General features: G+C 41.5%; 1 protein-coding gene across 1 annotated transcript in view; it reads left to right on the top strand.

Moving 5' to 3' along the window:
• The first annotated feature begins 354 nt into the window (after positions 1-354).
• The window catches only part of LOC116953926 (uncharacterized), an 88,863-nt gene continuing 65,547 nt past the window's right edge, over positions 355-23,670 (top strand). Inside the window, exon 1 of the mRNA XM_032974251.2 lies at positions 355-826. Within this exon, the coding sequence (XP_032830142.1) occupies positions 737-826 (90 nt within the window). The 5' untranslated portion in view covers positions 355-736. The remainder of the gene's footprint in view (positions 827-23,670) is intronic.

Here is a 23,670-nt window from a genome sequence, read left to right as displayed (position 1 = left end):
GAGGGGAAGAAGGGCAAGACGACGAGAAGTGAGTGAGGCAGGGAGAGAGAGAGAGAGGAGAGCAGAGCGTAGAATATTTTGTGAAATCTTTCATTTAAAAGTGGGGGGGGGGGGGGTACATAAACCAAGGCATTGAAATTTTTTTAAAACTAAATGATGAACGAAGCAAAGTGCCGACTACACCGAGCATCTTCTTGTTTTCTCTAATCGCTAAAAAAGAGAAAAGCTGGGAGAGAGAGAGAGGTAGGGAGGAGGGGAGGCGAGAGGGTTGTGAAGGAAGTGAGTCAGGGAGGGAGAGAAGCAAGGAGGGGCAGAGAGAGAGAGAGCGCGGCAGGGAGGGAGAGGCGTAGAGGGGAGAGAGGCTGGAGGGGGGGCGAGAGAGAGAGAGAGCACACAGCCATCCTCACCCCCGACGGCAGACACACACAGCAGACGCGCAGCATAGCAGCACCGCTCCTCATCATCACAGCCACAGGACGCTTCCCGCTCAGCAGCAGCAGCACAAATCACATCCTCGGTTCCGGCAGCAGCAGCAGTAGCCAGTACCCGTAACGTTTGTGTGTGTGTGTGGTTTTTTGGTAGGATAGTATTTATTTCCCCTCGTAACAATATATTTCCCTTTTGCTTCCTCTTCGTTTGGTGAATTATTCGCGGACGGTGACAACGCATAGAAACTGCTTACCCGCTATTTCGAGAAGCAAGAGATTTACCGTACATCATACACACAGAGAGAGAGATGGCAATGAAGAGTCTACCACTGCTGCGGTCGCTGCTGCTGCTGGCCGGACTGTTGGCTTGTCTACTCGGGGGAGCCCTGTGCAAGACGGTAAGTCACAATAGCATCGGCACGCAGCCTTGTATAGTCACGAAACCACGCGGCAGCCAACAGCAAGCATCCTGACATCGCTGCGCTGCCACAAACAGCACACACGCTCGACGGCACGGATAAAACATGAGCAAGAAACAGCGAGCACACACACACGTGTGCGTGTGTGTGTGTGCGTGCACACGATTCCGGTGGAATACGATGCGACACCCCCCTCGCCCGCCGTCGCCCCCAGCATGCGCGTACATCAACGCGCGCGCATGCTGAGTTAAAGTCGGCATCACATCGCGGGGAGTAACGTGCACGCGCTCCGGATTGTGCGGCGACTCTTGGCCCAAGTCTGTTGTGTCGTGCGGTTTGGGAATGTTGGAGCGCGCGGACCCAAATTTCAGATGAATAACATATGCAACTCAAAAGGCGGCATCTGCAATAAGTTACCGTTGTTGAAACGGCTTGGGGGGATAGAGAGAGGGAGAGAACAGGCACACACACACACACAAGTTTGCCGTCAGCTTGTACACTCACCCGTGGTGTAGGCAGCCTTCACCAGCTTGGGTTTGACTGCCAGCAACTGCGTTAAGGACCGCAAATTGCGTGAATAACGCACGCGTGTAATTACTACCCGTGCATTGATAGAAAGGGAAGCACGTGGATGAGAGAAACGAACGCGCGTAAAATACATCGTCTTTACTGTTAACAAAAGTAAAGTTGGGGTTTTTTTTTAATATAAAAGGTATGATGGCGATGGCCGATGGTCCAGCATAATAACGCAGTGGCAGCCAAGGGATGGAATGCACACCGAGAGAGAGAGGGGAGTGGAAGGGGGTACAACCTAGGAGATGGAGCGATGGAACCATCAGCTCGTGGTAGCAGGTGCTCGCGAGGCAGGGTGTGGAGGAGGTGTGGATTATTCATTACATCGCAGGTACGTGAGAGATTGCAGCGACTTGGGGATTCAGCGTAGCCGATGATGAAGAGCGAATAATTACCACTCCCGACTCCCTGCCCGGTTTTCGTTGGAGTGACGTTCAATAATTAGCGGGCGCGGCAGTTTTCACGAGTTCACTTCGTTTCTTGTCGTGGCGAATGCGCGTCCCCCCCTGCCCCGCCTCCCTCCCTTCCTTCCTCGTGTTCATGACAAGGAGGCAATGACGCCTTCGCGCTCCGTCGCTAGAGCCTCACCGCTGCGCGCGTGCTGTGGACGCGGGGCTCGGGATGAGCGGCGGCGCCCGCGGGGAGCCGCAGCAGCAGCAGCGGGGGGGGGGAGGCGTCATCCTCGACGCGGTTCGCGTCCGTTCGAGAACGCAGGGCGCGTTCAGTGGCGCCGCGTATTCATCTATTAGCCCCCAGCCGCAATAAGCAGCGACTTCTTGCTTTCACGGCAGGAGGAGGAGGAGGAGGGGGGGCGGGGGATGTTATTCTTCCGATCGCTTCACGTTCATCCGTTTCTTTTGTGAATCCCGTGAGCTTTTAAAGGTTTCAGAGCGAGAGCATTCACGTTGTAAACCCCTCTGCGATGCTGCTGTGGAGCGGTATGGGAAAACGCAAATGTCCAGCGGAACTTTTGTTCTTTCCCTCCACACGTAGATATACATTGAGCGTATGTTTTTACCCGGCTCGAAACCCGCACACAATTTTGTTTGCTTGCCTATACAAATGCTTCTTGCTTATATTACCTTAACACATTCGTCAATAACGCTGCTTTATAGGCACCGTGTTTGGCAATGGCCCTGTAGAGCACATTTACAAAGCCGTATTGATAATATTCGTCTTTGTAACATTGGTCTTGGAAAGCCAATATGTTGATGGACTAAAACGCATGTTTTATGTATGTGTGGAGACGGAACGGAGTTCTGCTTATGTGTGCTTTTAAGATTGAGAGATCTGGGTGTGTGTGTGGGGGGGGGGGTGTTACTGCATGGGGTCGATTGTGAGAGTGGTGTCACATCCCTATCACAGCTGATGGCGTTAGCGAGGCGTTAAGTGACGCCCTAATTTACCAATATGCTCTCTAACACACTCCCCCCTTTCCATACACGCGAGCTCATTATAAATAACTTCAAGAGTGATTTACCACCTCCACTGCTGCATGGCGTCCTGCCCCCGCGCTGTTGCCGACCTGTAATAAAAAAACACATTTGATGTTTTATGTACATTCATTTCTATATTTGTCACAACATGAATGCGTGGTCACAATAACGGGTTTTTTTGGGGGTTAGCTCGCGTATATATGAATGGAAGTTGGCTGCGAGCCTGCTGCTGCTGTTGTTCTGGGTCTCGGTGACATGTCACGGAGCGCCCGCTGGGTCGATTGCATTTTACGTCGGCTGATTAGAGCCGAAATCCCAATACCATAAGGGAGAGCGCGCTAATGGATCTTCCAAAAGCGGATGTTGAAGATGATGGTTCCCAATATTTATTGTCCTAGCACTCCACTTAGCGCATGCATAACGCACCAATGATAGCCACAGTTGCCACTGCTGGATGAATACCTCTCCAAGCCGTTGCTATATCTCACTATCGTGCGATGTACTAATTCACCTAGCACCTGCACACGAACTGCATTCATTGCTCCATCTCTTCAGTGGACGTACATCTCGGACGTTGTTTCCTTTCCCTTGCTGCCACTCCGTAAACATTCTTCTTTGGTTCTTTCGGTAAAGTCACGTAGAATGAGAATAAAATAATAAATTGATAAATAATAAATTGATAAAATAAAATAACACAATAATATTCTTATTTTATTCTCATTCTACGTGACTTTACCGAAAGAACCAAAGAAGATGAATCATTGCAGTCACGAAAGCTTTAAATCCGTAAACATTGTTGACCATCGGCCACCGTGCCATCCCAGCGGCGTGACCTGTCAAAGCCCAGTGGCTTTTCTTAACAGTTTGAGCGAAGTCATTAACCTGCGTATGTTCTCTCATCCATGTGTTCCTCTTTTTGTCTCTCAAAGTCGTTCCAAGCATGCATCTGCCCATGATTATTTTATCACTATTCATTGCAGGCTAGAGAAACCTCACTATGCAGTCCCGTACAGTTTCGTCAGTTGCTTTGCCGCTTATGCATTAACGTTATTCACAATGCGCGATTAACAGATTCCATGGGCAACAAAAGTGATGCGCAATATTTTTGGTTCAAAATAGTTTTAAACACGCGCTCATGTGTATCTTGTATTGTCTTGTAAATATGAACTTGAGGAAGATACGGTACATTATTTGGATATTATTTATGCTTAAGAGTTTTGTAATGTGTTTTTAAAATAATAAAAACACAGAGATTTAAAAATGATCATGGGATTTACAGAATCACCGAAAACAAACTTCCTTTGAATCTTCCAGTGCAAAACTGCTGTGTTCTCGCTGTAAATGAGATATTCTTCGTATGCCTGGGCACTGCATGGCCGTGGGAAAAATAACAATTGGACAGACTTGTGCAATTATTACCCAGAGCCCAATGCCCTTTCTGACACACAAAATAAATATCGAGTTTTCCTTTCCCGGGGAAAAAAACCCCCCATCGAGTGTCGAATTCCCCCCCCCGCCGCCTTCTTAGTAACCATAAAATACTGACGCAGCAAAACTGAAGCCTCCCCTCCCATTGGCTACTTTCCCCCAGTACGTGGCGTTGGAGTTGCACCGCCGACTTGTGTGTGTTTCCATGTGCGGCACACTGCCACCTATAGCTTGCCACGTGTCACTTGCGCTTCCTGGAAAGCGTGCAAGTGCAGCCACACACAGGCGAAATAAGTGAATCAGTCACAACACATAGAGACTCATTGCTTAAACTATGAACGGGCAGGAAGTGGTTTTGTGCGGAGGTTCCAGAAGGTGTTTTTCATTTCGTAATAGCGGAATGCAACCAACACACACCTTTGTGCCGTCATTCGAGATGTGACTTTGCTTCTCTCCTTGGTTAGTAAATTATATTTCGGCCTTTAGGAATTATCTTCCAACTTTTCCTGCTGAAGGTCAGTTGAAAGAAATGTCAAGGTTTTTTTTCCCCACTCGGTTATAGAAACACATTAAAAAACAAAAAATACGTATTGTTTTAAAATTAGAATAACGGTTTTAGTCGCAACCAAAAGTTAATGATACGATGTAGGTGTCTGGGCCAATTTTCACTCAATCAATAGCTTAATTCAGACGGTCACTTGGAATTTCTACAAATCACCAAAGTATGCAATGTTACATTTTACTTTAAGACCCTTGAGGCATCGTGCAAGAAGGGACCAATTGTGTTTTTGTTGTCGTAACTAAATATAAAGTTGTCAAATTACCTTCCAAATTGGAAGGAAAAAAAACCTGCCCCCTACCTCATGCCCAGCTGAAAAGGAGATCAATGAACCTCTTCTGAGCTCTCACAGCACGATTGTTATTTACACACAACACAGCGTGCATATTTAGAGGGATCTATGTATCTCACAAAAACACGTGCTTTGTGTGAGCGTATGCGCGTAGTGCGAAAACGCAAAACTGTGGCACCTGGGATGGGCTTGGGGGAGAATGGCAGCAATTACTGCCACGCGCATGCGATGAAACGTGCAACATGGGTGGCGGCAGATAAGTAGGGGTCTTTATCCAGATTTTTTTCCACACACATTTTTTTGTTTGTCGCCCGCTTTCCCCATACGCGGGGGGCTTGCGTGACCAGAGTGTGAGAAACGTCTTTGCATGTTAATGAGGAATGCTGCAGGCGGTCAGACTGCATTACAGTGCACTCCTGGGTGCTACCGCCCAGGCCTGTGACAAGACTGGAGGAGGTGGGGAGGCGGAGGGGGGCTCTACCTGTTTAATGTCAATGTCAGAGGAAAGGGCTTGGGCGCGTTCGCCAAACAGTTTGCCTTTCTCGTCGCCACGAAAGTCGCCGACATGCAATTGTTATTTAAACGGTTGAGACGTGAAATTGTAAAATGCATCATGTCATGATGCCGTTCATTTAAAAATAACAAATGGTGTATTGTATAAAGTATGTTTGTCGTGATTATTTGCATAATTACCATTTCATTTAGTGTAAACCATTACTTTGGTTGAAGATACTATTTGTGCTGCCACACTTCACCAACCCGTGCTGACCAGCATGGTGAAGCATCGTCAAATAAGACCCTAATCCAGCAGTAGATTTATTTATGGTTTCTCATGAGCATTGTTATTATGATGACAATCGCCTCGAGCTGTCTTTTTCTAAACCTTTATTGTTTAGTTGCTTATTTTACTTCTCTATTTTTCAGTCGGCATTTATACATTTTACTGTGACTCGAATAATTGTTGTACCTTACACTGGGATCATTGTACGCTTGTAAAAGTGTCTTGTGATAGTAATTGTCATGGGATTGCGCGATATAAAATAGAGATGAATTGACTTGGATTGACCAAAGGGCTACAAATGTACTGTTTCTTAGTGGTAAAGGCATTACCAGGAAGATTCCTTCATCATCCATCAGCTGAAGGCATGGGTGATGGTTATGATGTTAATACGAATGTACCATCCATTTATGTCAAAATGCTGAGCATAATCCAAGCATTACTACCAATGTAACTACTGTATATTGAAAATGAAATATCACAACATCAGAGAAAGTAGGGAAATAGATAGTGCCACTGTTGAGTAATTTTTCTATTTCATATATATGTAATAATTTTGGTTTCTGCTCAAAGCAAGTTTACAGGATTTCCAAAATCTCTATATTGCTCATGTAAACCAAGCTACGTCGGCATTGTGGAGGACGATCTTAAAATATTAATGGTTATATATGGTGATGTATTGCCCCAATTAGTCTGATTGTAGCAAACCTTTTAAGTCATTTGTTTAAAACGTCCTTTGAACTGCCTGCCCACAAAATTTAAAAAAATGTTACAAAGGCCTGCTCAATTCAAATACATTTTACGAATAACAGTTATGTGAATCGATGGAAATGAAACATCATTCGTTCGTGCTAATATTGTTCAAATCCTAACTTCAGCTATAACCATTTTTGCTTTGCCTTCCAAAGTCAGTTATTACCACTGGCAGCTGGAAGGCCCAGAAGAATTCATTGTCATTATATTCAGTTAATATGCTGCCACCATGTAAAACATATAACTTTCTCTTATCTCAGAGTAACTAGTACTGCTTTTTGGACTACACCAGCCAGTCTTAAAAATATATATAAATAAAATTCTTAATGACTTGTGCAAAGTTTCATTACATTTGCTGTTCCAGATTGTTTTTTTTTAAATAGTGAGCACTTTGTTTCAAGTGGACAGAATTACAATACAATTAGCTTTGTAATAAAGTGTGCTTTCTAGAAGCAATTGGGATGTGAGAGCATAATGGATAAGGGACATGATATATGTTTTAAATATCAATTTATGTACGAAATGGAACGTTTTAATAATACGGTAATACGTTTATTTTAATATCAATGATAATAAAATATTCATTTTAAACAAAATCAGCACCTTTCTTGAATTACAACCACTATTCATTGACTATGTCCGTTCATCTTTTCAGAACCGTCCCCGATTAATTAAATGATGCCCGTGTATTCGTAAGATTTGCACCTCACTCGTAAATGCTACGTTAGATTTACAGAGCAGTGAAAAATGCGAGGAATTGCATAATTTATCTGACTCACTTTGTAATTTTATATTCAGCCTTGGTAATGCATAACATAAAAAATGCTGACTTTCCACCAAAAAAATTCATGACACCAGCAATACTTACAGCATCCATGTAACGCATTGCAGCATTACCCTTTTTTGAGGTCCATTAACCACTGACCAATCTGACAGAGCGCCCCCTAGCCCGATATCTCTCCAGTGGCCTAAAGTGACCCTGGTCACGCTTGCCGTGAAGTTCTTACAAAATAATAACGGCTTTGTCAGGTTAGCCTCGGCCACACTTCGTCATTGCTAAGGAGGACTGGGCAAACCACTAATAAAAATAACCCCAGCTAATTGAAAATAAATTGATTACCCGTGTCCGAGAGGCTTTTCTGCTGCATTAGTAGATAACAAAAAGAGGGAACTTCTAAAGAAAGGTTTCCTGCAAGGAAACGCATCCATTTTCGGCTGCAATTAAAATGCAGTTTGCACGGCATTGTGAAGTAAATAATGATCCAAACAGATTAGAGGTTGTCATTGGTTCAATATTACAGAGGGATATTTGGGCCATGTGGTCACTTGCATGACCTTTAAAAAACAAATCAAACCAGCAGGAATCAATTATTATTGCCATATGCGAAAAGCCACCTTTCCTTTGTAAATAGGTATGCACGATTTGTTATTGAGCAATCTTCATAAAAAATGATTTTAATATGTTTTTCAACTTCACGGATTATTTTTACTGGTATTTGTCTTCACTTTGCTTTCTTTGCTTTGTGGTGTTATTTACAGAGCATTGTAGATTACAGCATTAAACATGTCACTATATACATACATACACAAATACAGTAAATTCTAATGTAACATTCCATCAGAGAACAATTACAAATTGAACCGTAAATAAAATGTAAATGATGCTGGCAGAATTGTTTTATTTGGCAGCATGCTGGACCTTCAGAATTACTCTACTGCCAGGTTGTTTTTCTATGATTGAGGTATTATGAATACTATATGCAATTTGCAAGTATTAAAAAGTTACAATTTTTAATCATACGTTTGCTTTAATTATTATATTTGAATGCTTCCTTAGTGTAATAATAATAATCAGCACACTGGGCCTGCAATACAGAGGTCTGCGGCTCTATCTCATGGCGCAGCAGTTGAAATGATGAAGCAAGTTTCTTGAAATCCCGTCGCCTATGTCCACCTAAAATGTAAATGGGTGCACCACAGATGATCAGCAGGTTGTGTGTGGTGGGGTAAAGTGTGGGTACAGGCACATGGAAAATATTTAGAAGCTGGACAGCCATTAGCTAAGAGTTGTTAATTGTGGGGACAAAGAAAATACCCTGTTATGCTTATACATTCAACAAAATCAAACTTCTGCTGATTTTGATCTATGGAATTCAGTAGCACAAATAACAAACAATGCGAAGACTAAACATGTAAAGCAATTTTATGATCATATTTGTACCTCAGATGTGTTGTGCAACCATTGCTAGGTCATATTAACACTGAACTAATTATCCTTTGTCAATCTACTGCTGGATTAAAGCCCCCCCCCCCACCCCCTCCCACATTGACCAGCATAGTGACGTAAGGTCAAACAGATCCCACAACATCATTACGTATACTGTATAGTATTCAGGGATGCAACGATTGCCCTTTCCATCTTTTTCGGGATTCGTTGAATCGTTGCGATTTCGGGTCATGGTTCAATTCAAGAAACGTTGTTTTGTATCTGTGATGATTGTAGTCTTCACAGCAAAAAAAAACAAAGATACTTAATTGTAGTAATCTAAAGAGCAATTTCATACTTTATTTACTGCATGCAAGGAAATACAAGTACACGATGAGCTTGAAATATTTACCACCGTTTCATAACTTATACAGTACATTATATTATTTTACCTTGTACCGTTTTGTAAAGCGATCTATTTTTTAATTGCCAATGGACATGATTTGTACTACGGTGAAAAAAGTAACTTACTTTTAACAGAATGTCTAATGTTAGAGGTTTATTGCTGCAGGCAAGGTTGAATTTGTATACAGGAGACAGTAACACGTATCCAATGGACCCCTTTTTATTCAAAACATTTTGACCAAAATTTATGGGGCAATTTATGGTTAATTAAAAAGCATATGGCAAATTGCATTGCAATCTATACGATTAAACAAACAACATGGTTCCATCTGCCAAATCTGTTTACCAAGATGCGCCCTCCATTTGGTTCGATTCCCAACAGTTAAACCAAATAGATTATTTCAAAAGCTTCTGCCATTTCCCCCATGACAATTGTTGAGAATACAAAGGTTTCTGCGCAAAGGTTTTCAGACTTTAAAGATTTATCTTTTGGAGCTTGTCCTTTACATCTACACACTGCTGAAAAACAATGTTAAGATGCATGAGATTCATCGAACTCTGGTGGGCCTTGGTGCCAACTGTGACCTCCAATTGTGGAACATTTAACGGAAGAGAATGTGTTTTTTTCCACGATTGCAAATAACTTTAGTTACTGTTGTGACTGCTATAAAATATGCTCATCAGCTGCCATATTCTATCTACTGCTGGACGAAGGCCATCACTATTACCATTGCCATCCCTCATGGTCCTGTGATAGCACAATAAATCTCATTCCATTTTACTTGAAATTTTTGGTTATTTTCTCCCACGTCAGTTTACCACGTAGGCTTTTACGGCCAATATTATTCATAATAAAGAATGTTGGGTTAGATTGCGTAAGTATAAATGTGTCGAAACCCTCCACCACCCGACACGGTCAATCAATAAGGAATTTGTTACGTAAACAAAATGACAAATAGTTACTACTTCAGCCCACCGGTATCTTGAAGAGTGAATCCACAACATTTACAATCTGTACTCAGATTGTAAATGTTGTGGATTTATGTGACAAATCCCTTACTGATTGGCCGTGTCAGGTGGTGGAGGGTTTCGACACATTTATACTGACGCGATCTAACCCAGAAATCCTTTATTATTTTTCCCACGTGTTTTCGGCCTCAGCTCACAGCATGTGGAGCATAATTTTGGACATCATGTCCTAACAACACATGGCAAAACCCAAGCACGCATCAGAGAGCAATGCATTAAACCGCGAAAACCTACGCAGCAGTGTTTTATTTAATTGTAATCCATATGTGACATATATTACTAAGCTGGTAGAAATGTGGGTTTTTTGTGAGCTCTTTTTTCCATAAATGGTTGTGCCCAGTTGTCGAAGTTGCTTCCCCATATACCAGGTTCCCTGTTGTACATGAATATCTGATTGCAAAAGTAATAACAAAAATTAACCAACCCACCAGATGTCTGATATGTCATCCGGCTGTTACAATTGCCCTAGTTGTGTAACTAGACTATTGTTGGAATTCAGTAAAAAAAATTGATGACCGATGCCAATGGACATTTAATCAATGAAACTACTGCTACTCTGTGCCGCAGTATGTGTCGTGTATTTGGGAGCGCACAGCAGGATAATGGCTAATGCATTCACACATGTTCACCACCTTGCAGGTAGTCTAGAAATTAAATGTATTTGCTCGCGCACGGCAGTTAATGCACATGCTTAATGTTTTTTTTCCCCACTTCTTAACCTAACGCGCCTGAAAACTAATCCTCTACCAGACTCACCAATCAAGCTGGCTTGCTGAACATGTTTCTTTTTCCAAACGCTTTGCAGTCGTAAAATTAACATACAGTAAGAGCACTACGGTATTTTTCTTCTATAGATGGTGTTAAATTTTCCTGTTTAATCTGGGATGTAGCGTTTTTAATGATACCGTAAATATTCCGCAAGCAATTTTCTACCAGTAACTATGTGAACTATAAATGAATATTACAGTGTCGGACTCCAGCACATATTACCTGCTAAGAGATATGGTTAATAACCATCGTCATTAACACAACGATAGAACCACATATTAAAGTGTGCAAAGACGCATGTAAAGATGCATTCTTGGAATTAAATCGGGATACAGAAAGTGGAACACATTCGAGAAACATACTCAGGTTAAAGACATAATTTAAACTGTTAAGAAAAGTCAATGTGTTTGGGCCGGACACGTTACTCTCATGAATAATAACAGTGGCAACCAAGGAATGGAACGCGTTCAAGAGGACGTCCACCAAGGAGATGCCTTGATGAAGATTAGTTCATGCAGATGGCCGGTGGATTGTTACACTGCAGACCCATGAGAGCTGGTGATAGTTTGGGGAGGCCTTAATTCAGTGGTGGAGTATGGTTAATTGTAACAGCAGTATTGTGTTCTGTTTGTGAATGCATTCTGAAGTCAATGTCACAGGTTAGTCTGGAGGTCACGGAGGATTTTTTTTTGTTTCACATTGCAAGGTGAAGTCTAGAAAATAGGTCACGTCACTCAACTGGGAAAGGCAGAATTGTGGAGCTTAATGTAACCATTAATGGGCCAGAGAAGTCAGTCAATTAACCCAGTAATTTGTTCAATCCACTGCTTGGTGAAGACCTCCCCTAACCGTCACTATCTCTCCCAGTTGTGTGATGTAACAATCCACCAAGCACCTGTAAAGAATCTTAACTAATTGCTCCATCTCTTTCGTGTTCCATTCCTTATCTGTCACTCCATCATTATTCTTGACTGTTGGTCATCATCCCTTCTAGTGATGTGTCCTGCCCAAGCTCACTTACTTTTTCTTAACTGTTTTAAATGAGTCTTTAACCTGCATATGTCATCTAATCCATATTTTCCTATTTTATTGTCTCTCAAAGTAATTCAATTACATTTCATGGATAGTGACTTGCATGATGCCTTAACATCATATGTTGAATATTCTAATTGTATGAGCATATTAAAAGGGATCTGTGTGAGTATTTTGCAACATATGATTGTATGCCATGTGATTATCTAATTTACTTCTATGTGAATGCAGTATTGTAGGTGATATATAGAATCTAAAATATGTGCATTATGTGCTTGTAAATGCAATGTTTGATTATGGAGTCATAATGATTTTTCAGTTCCATAAAATGTTACATCTAAATGGTTTAACTTAAGCCATGTTGTGTGCATATTAGATGTCTGCTCTATCATCTGCGCTAAATCTGACTTGAACGACCCATGCTGAGTTGAAATTTGCGAATATACTAAGCATTGAGTGAAAATGCCTTAGGCAAAGGAAAGCCAAACTAAGATACTCTAATGAGGCACATTGGCAAGATTTTAATGCGATGCGCCACACTGGAAATGACAAAGGCTGTGAAAAACGAGAGTTGAAAATAACCAGCACGAGAAAATAAGTGAAAGTCGCACATTTCCTGTGAATGCAAGGAGAGTGTGACATGGTGATGATTTTAGTATTTAACTTATTTGAAATGTTTTCACGTTGGTGGCTAGGGAGCTGCCTTCTATTTAGCAAAAAGAATGAAATAGCCACGTTAAAGCACCATTGCACATAATTTATTTGCGCACATGAACATAAATGTACATATGCGTTACTTCAAAAGTTGTCCACTTCGCCAATACTTCACGGATGAACCGGCAAGCAATATCTTAACCAGTCCTCCTGGGCCCACTCCCTCCCCACCTTCACCAACCAGCATGGTGAAGTATAGTCAACCATGGCAGGGGAAGGCAAGGCATTCATCAAAACTGACAAAGTGAAAGACCTTAAAAATAATTGCTTCATAATTACAAACCTGAGGACACCTCAAAACAAGTTTGTATTCGTCTAATGTGTTGGACAGTGACACTTCTTCGGAGCCAACGGAAACGGTTATGATATTTGAACTTTCAGTAGAAAACAGCATTTTTTCAATGCAGTAGGTAAATTTCCAAAAATCCTAAATATCAAAACAATGGCTTTGCACAGTTGGTTTGGCTACCATTAGTTTACTAATGTAGTGCATTAAAGTGTGCATTAGTTAACTAATGTAGTGACATTATTACAGAGGAATATGAGTCCGCTGCTGAAGTAAGTATTCAAAGACCCTGGAGTCTGTGTATTGCATTGATAGTCATCAGAGTAGGGTTTCCCAAACTCAAGTCCTTGCGACCCACCATCACCACCACGCTCCGTCTTTCTGCATTAACCAATTTACTCCGCATTCAAATACAAATTAACTCGTTCCACACTGCACGCGCCCATTGATTGTTAAACAGGCCCCATGTGACGCATTAAACGATTCATGCTGTCTGTGCCACATGTAACACATGCACACTGAGATCTCAATCTTCATGTAATATCGGCTGTATTAACGCAGACAGCGTTGTTAATTGCTTAGCGGGTCACTTGGGATGTGCAGCTTGGAACGAGTTTATTTGTATTTGGTGAGAAAATTAGTAAATGTAGCAAAATGTCGCAAAATACACCATGGTTAGTCACGAGGACTGGAGTTTTACAAAACCGTGCATTAAAGTATCCAAGATATGCATGTTTAGGCACTGTCACAGCCAAAGAATGCATACACTTTACGTTATATATTTCAACTGAGATGTACCCTCAAATCAAAAATGTAAAACGAAGGCATCCAAAGCACATATTAGCTGCCATAATCACACTGCAGTTGAGCCTTGTAGCCATTTGATGAGCATTAGCATAATTTAGTGATCTGGCAGCAATGAGAATTCCGTTTCCTCTTGGGGCAAATACACAATAGATTTGCCGGCTCATTCTTCTTTGTCGCATTGATTTCATAATTATATTCAGTTATTAAGTATCCAACTGCCCTTAAAATAAGGAGCATTACAAAAAAATGCTCTAAATCTATAAAATTTTCGTAGGCTTGTTTGCCTGACAGGATGAAACTTGGCAAGCTGAAATTATGGCGGTTTCCATTGTAATTCAAATCTCAGCGGTAGATTTAGTCTGCTACCGTTTAAAGGATGATCTTCAGTTGAAGATTCGTACATTGCAAAGAAGATAAGTGATCACAATGACTGAAGCGAATTATGATTATACAGAAATTAGAATGCATTTAAATCGTTCATGTAAACGTTGAATGCTTACATTTTTATCAAAGATAAATTGTCCCAAATAAGTTTGTGTTTGTTTTTATAGCAGATTGCTATTGAAATATTTGAAAACAAAATTTACACTTTTTGCAATTGTGTTCTTTCAGAGCCAGTCTTATGCACAGGATATTTCGATTATATTATAAAACATGGACAAATAAAACCCACATTATAAAAAATGTATAACCTAAAAAAAGTTATCACTGTGACATTGGCTCTGAATGTGCAGAGGAGTTTTCCTCAACAGTGAAATTGCTTTCACCTCTACTCAGTAAGGTCATCATTTGCATATAGTACATTTACTATAGCATTTAATTGCAAATGGGATGTTAAATCGGTTTAAAATTATAACAATTCTATTTTCTCTAGATTTTCACAGATTTGTCATTCTAAACTTCTCTCTCATCCCCCTCCAATTACGTTCGTTTTTGCTTTAAAAAAAATCCTGACCAATTCTAATGCAAGCTAATGATGTTTCGAAAACACGGAAAGAGGTGCACGTGCTATGTGTTTGTTCAATTGTTTTTTTCACATTCATAGCAACAGTCCACTCTTTTACAAATCGTAAGTACTTCACAACGAATGTGTTTAAAACATTTCGTATAAGTCCCCTACAGAAAATATGAAGCAGAATTAAAAGATGGGATGATATTCTTGTTATCACTGTTGTTAGCCTCCCCCCCCAAGTTTAGCTTCCATGCCTTCGTTGTTCTTGCCAAGTAGCGGCCTCCAAACTCGTTGATTTTAGCTCCCCGCTACCATCTCTTATGCCGTGTCTCCTTCGGCTTCTTTCGCCTTCTCTCCGTACCCCCAGAACGATGTCCGTTTTTCATCAGTTGCTTTCAAAGGACGAGGGAGGGACTCATATTGGAGCAGATTGCAGGGCAAGGGTTGCATTGCAGAGGAGACGTCGTTGTGTACAAGGGTTAACTTTTCACAAAAACCTTTTTACTGTTGAGCATCCGCTGGGATAATCTAAACACGATCTTCACGTGTAAAATTCAGCCTGATTATCTCCCCCGATTTTGCATAAACGATATCACAGCAAGCACGTCACATTCTTCGTGACCTTCACGTGCATGGTAAATTCAATGTTACTCATACAAGCCATTAAGTATGTAGTTAAGTGAATAAAACACAATTAGCTTCAGTTGCAGCAGCATTGATATGCCCTCACTTGTAGTTTCAATGTTGTAGCAGGTAAAAGTTGCTCACGGTGAAAGTCCAGCCCTCAAATTGCTTGCCCACTCCGACGGAAGGTCCTCCACTAGAGGGTATGTGGCCCACTTTTTCACACTGGTCAAAAGAAGATACGGGAGCACCCACACTTTAACACACCACAGGCGAACCTGCTCATCAACTCACTGCGGATGTGCCCATTTATGTTTCTGGGTGGGCAGAGGCGGGAGTCTTCAAGCATATTTTGTTAACGTACGGAAGTTTTGTGATTATAGCGAATAGCAATACGGGGGTTATTGTTCAATGTCTTTGCAAAAGCGCTTGCTCATGCTCTCACCAAAAGTGATATAATGTAGTTGTCAAGAACTCTAAATGGTCATTTGCGGCCAGTGCCTTGCCAAGGTATAAATTTGACACCATATATTTTGCGTGTTGTCATGAATGATAAATCGCAGACCCAGTTGGGATGTTACAGCTCATTTGTTGAGGTGTCCAGACTCCAGAGTTGAAGAATTTAATTTACACATTTAATTAGTCACAATTAAAGTTGAAGTATATACATTATACAAAAAAATCCCACATACACGTTACAGAATAATCTTAACAAGAATGTGTGTGCATGTATATAAAAAAAAACTCCTCAAATATATTGACAATATTTGTGGGGAAGTTGTTCTGCAGTGGTCAGTACAGTGCATAACAAAGTCGGTGACCTGAGATTGATTCCAGGCTACCAATAACTTCAGTGGCAAGCGATATCTGGTTAACATCGGTATGGGAGGACCTTCATCCAGCAGTAGTTGTGATCATTCCCGCACGTCCGATTAGCACAGTTGGCTACGAACGGCGCAAAAAAAGTTTCACATTCATACATACAATTGGTGTCCAAACCTTACTGGTGGGCTTAAACAACAATAATTGTAAAATGTTTACTTACTTGCTTACTCCTCTTCCCTCCCTGTGGAGCATAAGGCCGCAACAAGCTCACGCCATGCTGGACAGTCTTTAGCAGCTTTCTCTGCTTCACACCAAGACAGGCCCCCCCCATGGTCTTTAGTTGGTCTGGAACGGTGCGTCGCCAGTTGGTCTTCGGCCTGCCCCGTGCTCTCTTCCCTTGCGATGTCCACTGTAGGGCAGTTTTTGCTATGGACTCGGGTTCCATTCTCAGTACATATCCCAGCCAACCTGAGCCTTCTCTCTGTTATGTCCCACATCATGCATCTTGAATTGGTCTTGATGTACAGGTCCCGGTTTGAAATCAAGTTTGGCCAGAAGATGCGACCAATTTTCCTCAGACAGTTACTGTGGAAGGTTGATATGGAGTTCATGTCTATCTTGGTGGTTTCCCAACTTTCCCTATTGTACAGTAACACTTATTTTACATTGCTGTTATATATTCGTACCTTTGTCTTTAAACTGTATTGGCCAGACTTTCAGATGTTTCTGAGTTGGAAGGTGTGTCTTGCCTTGTTTACCCTGGACTTGATGTCTTTTGAGGTGGAGTTTTCTTTGCTTATTACAGTATCAAGGTATGTAATATTTTCAACCTGTTCTAGTGGTGTTCCCTTGATTGTTGTATGTGTTGTTGTTGCTGTGTTGATTTTAATTTCTTGGATTTATCTGCAGGCCTAGTTGGTCAGCAAACTGGCTCAAGCGAGTTGTGTTCCCCTGTATATGGGTTTGTTTAAAAGAGAGCAGAGCTATGTCATCTGCGAAATCTAGATCTTCGAGCACTTAGAAGGGGGGCCAATGGATTCCCCTTGGGAAGTCTCTTGTGATGCATCTCATAACACAGTCAATGGCACCCAGGAAGATAATTTGTGAAAGGATGTATCCTTGGTGTACCCTTTGATGTGACGGAGAACCAGTCTGAGAAAGTGTTGTTGACCAGGATGGCACATTCAAATTCTTGATAGAAGCTGTAGTTAAATTCTTTAACCAGTGACAATTTCAGTTATTTGGCTGTTTAAGGATGTGGAGGGTCTTAACGTCACACATCTGGCCCAGATAGTTACGTGACCTTATTCAAAATCAAACATGAATCATGATTATTGGCTGCAAAAAACAGCATGTTATGCATAACCCACATATATCAGAAAGTCCTTAGACAGGTCATGGTTATCACATCGAAAAAAAATTGTACTCTACTCGTTAGAAGCTCTCTGGGGATGATGGCCATGTGTCCTGAAAAATGTACACCTAGAACAAAGCCAATAGTGAGCTATGCGACCAAAACACACTCATAGCTTTTCGAGCGGTGATGGCTCATGCCTCCGGTTTGAGAAAGCAACACATTCCCTAGCGAGTCAGTAAGCATGAGCATTTGTTATCATAAATGTTCACATTTTACCATGGTAAATGCGAGTAAGTAATTGGATTGACATTTAAAATGTGGAGACAACATGTTACAGAGCACCAATGTCGGGCTCTCAAGAGACTAGGAATCCTGAGAAAGATGCACGTTTTTATTCTTTTGATCACAGTTAACAAGCACAGGCCTAAAGTCCCAAAACACCAGGAGCAAAGCAGCACGATTGAAGGTAACGTAAATAAGAGTAATTATTCTTAATATGATTAAGGTTATAACTGATAAAAAAAAACCTTGGGAATAGTGACGAAAGTTTGGAAGTCCAAAGTCGAGCTGCATGCGGAAAGAAACAGAAAGAATTGTAACCTATATTGTGATGGTTGAATACAGTAAGTGTGGATGAGATGAAACAGTCTAGTAGATCAAGTCCTCAACAAGGGTGGAGGAATCAACGAGCAAAGTTCAAGGAAACAATAACCGTGGTAGTAACGATCGAAGAGTTATAAGTCGGTGACTGGCTGCCGAAGAGCGAGTGACTGGAGTGAATCGATCAGTGCTGGATCATCAATAAACCTGGTGAACGCGCGATGTTGCCATCTCGTGAGTGCGTCTTCAATTAAGCCACTGCAGCCAATGCATTTCAATCGCTTAATCAACTACCTGCTCATGTAGCCAGACAACAGAAAATGTAGCGGCAAGGTTTGCCCCCTCCTCAAACCGCAGCCCTTGAACCATCGGTCCTTTCTTGGTGTGACACGGTTACTCCTGCATAATTCATCGTGCATGAGAGATTGTTGCGGCAAGACTTTGGGCCCTGTTTGAGGAGGCCAAGCCATCTCCTCACAGAGTCTCAAATAACAATGCCAATTAATTTATTTCACCGAGCATGGGATAAATAATGAAACATTGAGTGTACAGCTCTGTCTCCCGAAACTAGACAGATGTTTGCGTTGGGAGGCCTTTATCCAGCAGTGGGTTGACAAAGTGCTATTAATCACTGTAGTATCATTATTAATTGGAGTTTATTTTGTTCACAAATAATATTGCCCATTGCAGGTTTAGTATAGTAAACAAAAAAATACTGACACAGTAATGTATTTTAAATGTCTTAAACATATGTGCAAGTTTTGCGTAAAAAAGTATTTGCCCAAATTTCTAATTCATTTTAATGCATTCGGGATGTATGTATGTTAAACTTATTTCACACCGTACATAGCCTTCCGTGCTAATCAGAGATGCGGGTGAAGGACAACAAATCAAAAACAAAAGACAGTTCTAAAGAAAATGGATACACAGCATTGTGTATCTTTCTCTTCTGTCATGCATACACACACATATGCAAAGATCCCCCTATTTAGCATAGACTGCCATTTAATATTAAATACATTAAGGCTGTCACAGCACACACCAGAATGCTGCATTCAGTGGTATGCTTGGCTGCTTTTATCTCCTTATTGCAGATGCTGGCACACTGCTCCTTTAAGACTGGGCTGGCTTAGGAAAGGCTTAGGCCAGGTTCCGATAGCAATTGCCACTTGTTATGCATGGCAAGGAATTGAACCTGGGTCACCAGGATCATAGCACAGTGTGCTAACCAGCACATCTCTGCCTACTCCACCGACGGAATATACACACACATGCAAACACACACGCACTCACCTTCACACAATGTGGATCAATAATGTAGCACTTCAATGAAAGTGCATTCTAGGCGTATATTCACGATAACATTAATACACAACAGCCATTTTTCCAATATAATTTGTTGATGTGTAAATATAATAAGCGGAGTCAAAGTCACACGTTTTTGTATTTCCTATTTATCATTGAAATTTTCTCGGTTACTTTATTTTTTACGTTGTATTTTTTTTTCTGCAAAATACTGGACATATTTGGGTGAATACCAGACTAACATTGCTTGGGGCTCTGTTAAATTTGAAGTTTCAAAGTCATTCCGTTTAGATATGCAATCCGGTTCGAGTAAGCTGAGACACAATGAAAGCAGCATATTCTATAATCACGGTTATAACAATGTTTAGCTTTTAAAATTCATTTCATTTTTGCATTAATTGACAACACATTTCAACCAATACCTTGTGCAGAGTTGGCTACATTCACTGGAATAAAAAAAATGTGCATGTTTATACGACAGCCATAAGATACCTCTCATACAAAAATGTAAGCTCATAAAATGGGCATATAAAAACGTTGAAGTATTTATTTTGGGAAGTCCTTCTCCCCTCTGCTATTGATTTGGTCAGATGCTAAAAATAGGGCATGGCCAGGCCTGTGGAACAGCTTATGCTGGGTCCGAGACACATTCGCAGGGCAGCCCTTTGGGCCCCTTTGTCATCTGACCTCTTGTGCCCTTTTGGTTTTCTTATCCACTCTCCTTTGAGGCCACTGAGAGTACTGGGACCTCCTAAGGACAATTGTCAAGACAGTTCCGACCCCCAGCTCTTGGCGGTACCAGACACAGATGTAGTCGCTGTGTTTTACGTTGAGCACATTATACATGCAATGTGAACTGTGCATGCCCACGGCGGTTAGCTTCGGTGCAGACATCCACCCACATTTCCGTCATCTGGGACGTGGGGGCAGCACATGCAAACAATGCAATAACCGAGCCTCGCACATTCTTTCGCCATTAAACGGTTTTCGAATAAAACGGTAAGGCACGAAGGGAGGAACACTGTGAATGGAGGTGAAGGCGCAGCCCTGAATTGCCTTGCTCATGCCCCTGCTGGTGGAATGGCCTCCACTACAGGGAGCTCTAGAGAGCCACTCTATTGGGTATTTAGCCTACTCTTCCATTCTGGCCGGATGTCTTAGAGGAGGTGGGAGTACCAATGCTTTACTCTGAGCCAGCTCACTCTTGCACTTGATATTATGCCGGTACCTTGAGTTCTCACCTGCATAAACAAATAAAAGTGGCTTGACTTGATCCTATCAGAGGCTACCTGCTGATCAACTCACTGTGGCATGCCTATTTATTTATTTATTCTGCTGGGTGGACAGAGGCAGGGGTTGGGGTGGGGGGAGAATTTAAGACATCTACCTACTGTGCTCGGTGATTTAATCAACTGGTGACCTCTGGATTATAAGTCCACTGTGTTAACCTAAGATATTGGTAGCATCCCTTGAAACACTGTGCAACAGGATTGAAATGCATTGTCATGAGATCTGAAGATATCTAAATTATGCAAGCTCCATTGTCCTCTGAGCATTTGGAATGCATATGTTATGCGTGCGGCGCTGACATAACGGATTATTTAGCTACACCAACACTCTTGTTAGGCACTTGCAATTTCAACCGATATCTCATCTTGAAAAATTCAGCCATGACTGTGCGTTTATATTTCTACATAATAATTAAAGCCCTTTGTAATTCCACCGCTGAACGAAGGTCTTCCAACTTTGTCGGTCATGGGGGGTGTTTGACCATACTTCACCACGCCCATCAATCCTGGTTGGTGATGCGTGGGGTGTAGTTGATGATCGGTTCAGATATCACTTGCCACTGATGTCAGCCATGACTGCGGATCAAACTCAGGTGACTGAGTACATAGCACCGTGTGCTAACCCCTTCCTACACCGCTTCGCACTGTTGCCATTTTAGATTACTTGAATTCGCAAAATGTGTTTTCGTAGATAAAATACCTTTCAAGTCAATTTCTTTGCTTCTCAAATGTGAGTCGCATTTTTGGTACCTTTTATATAAATGTGGCATCTCACAAAAAGTGTACCTTACGAACTGCATATTGTGATCATCAGCTGTGAAATTGAGTGGGTGGTTTTCTCTTTGCATGTCTTTTAAATCAAGCTGCAGATGAGGAAACGGCTAATGTCTGTGAATGTTACTTGAATTATCCGCAGATTTAAAAAAATGCAATTATGGATAATTGTAAGAATTCGCCACCCAATTTCTCTTACATGCGAAACACGTGTGGATAATTGGAGTTATGGCATTTTATTGGTCAATATCTGCACATATCTTACAGATAATTATAATTTGGAGAATTTGCCACGTTAATTATTTTGCCACGATAAATAAAATTGGAAGTTTTTTCACAATAAGCTGTAGGAAAATGCACATATGGCAATAATAGGCTTCCACAGAGGAGTTAAGGGTAATAGGATGACGGAGAATAGGAGTTTTGTAAAGTGCTGACGTGATATGGGCACTGACTCACGTTAGACACGAAAGAGCCCGAGTATTATTTTCAGAAATAAAACAGTCTGTGAACCAGGCATCATTAATAAGATGGTGCAGTTGTCTCCGATTGTATCTACCTACTAAATTAAAAATGCACCCCTACTGCCCAACTCTCTCGAATGGAATATATCAAAACAATGTTTATTTAGATAAATATAACATGCCTGACCTCTCACTGTTACACATACATAAAATGTTTATCATAGTAGCAGTGGAATTTTTTGTTATTGAGGTGAGGTATACCTACAGGTGAGTTATGCTATTTAAAGCTCTGTTTTTTGATACTTCATGGATTTTTCATGAATGATTACTCGTATTTTTTGGTGAGGATGTGCATTTTCTGTATTTTCTTACACATGTGCCATTGCCAGTCTTTTTTTCTCATAACGTTAATTGCATTTTTATGATTTTAATTACAGCACTTCATATATTAAAACTATATATTTCAACTTGCACAACATAAACACATTCCTGCGGAGGGAGCTGGTAGGAACGTTCGGTTGCTCGGTCAATGGCCAGGGTCAACGGCAGCACCACGTGGTGTATTCCGCAAATATGCCCGGCTGTGAGGGCGGGCACAAGTCGGCGTGAGTAGGTTAAAAGTTGAGTTTTATAAGGGCACCACGGGGTGACCAGCCCCTCCCCACCCAGCCCCACCCCACCCAGCCCCACCCCTCCCACCCCCACCCAGCCCCACCCTCCCCACCCAGCCCCTCCCCACCCTCCCCTCCCCACCCAGCCCCTCCCCACCCAGCCCCTCCCTACCCTCCCCTCTCCACCCCCTCCCACGTAGACAGACATCCACAGACATACACAATTAATCCCCTGCCTCCTTTGAATTAATCCCGGTTGGGCTTCCAGTCCACTACGTTTCCTACCAGTAACATGTTATATTTGTAGTTTATGTGCCTGGCGTGGTTTTTTTCTTCAAATATTACCTTTTCACTGCACCCACCATTTTCTAGCTCTATGCATTTTAAACGTAATTTCATTTTAATGAGCACTAATTTAGTTAACATTTAATGTAATACTGTATTACCATTTGGCTTCCAATTTTCCAAACGTGTCTTTTCAATCCAATTTCCCCTCACGATTGCTACCTAAGTTTAAGAATATAATAGCAAAATAAATACTGATAATTATTCATATTCACAACTTAAAAAAATATGTGGCCACATATTGCATCCCTGGATAGACCTTGCATTACAACTTCAATCGTATTCATTGCTCAACAGTGTCTCAAACATTTTGTCCAATACCACATGCATAATAGATTATTATTATTTTGCTAACTGGTACAAAACTTGACTAGGAATAGTAAATTTGCATTGAAATAGTTAACGCTATGAACATTTATTTCACGGACTAGGAGCCCTATGTGGATTTTAGACCTGAGATTATGGAGATTTTAAACATCCAGAGGGAATGCCTTCCACTGATCATTGGGTTCTGGGAGCACCACCTTCAGAAACTTTGAGATAACTGAACAATGAAACATCTTGTTTGTTAAAATATATGCGATCAAATTATTTCTTGAGTTGAAAAAGGT

Source organism: Petromyzon marinus, chromosome 3, assembly GCF_048934315.1.
Source record: "Petromyzon marinus isolate PM22_M1 ecotype Great Lakes invasive population chromosome 3, UKy_Petmar_22M1.pri1.0, whole genome shotgun sequence".
Classification (NCBI taxonomy): domain Eukaryota; kingdom Metazoa; phylum Chordata; class Hyperoartia; order Petromyzontiformes; family Petromyzontidae; genus Petromyzon; species Petromyzon marinus.
This window is presented reverse-complemented; position numbering and strand designations above follow the sequence as displayed.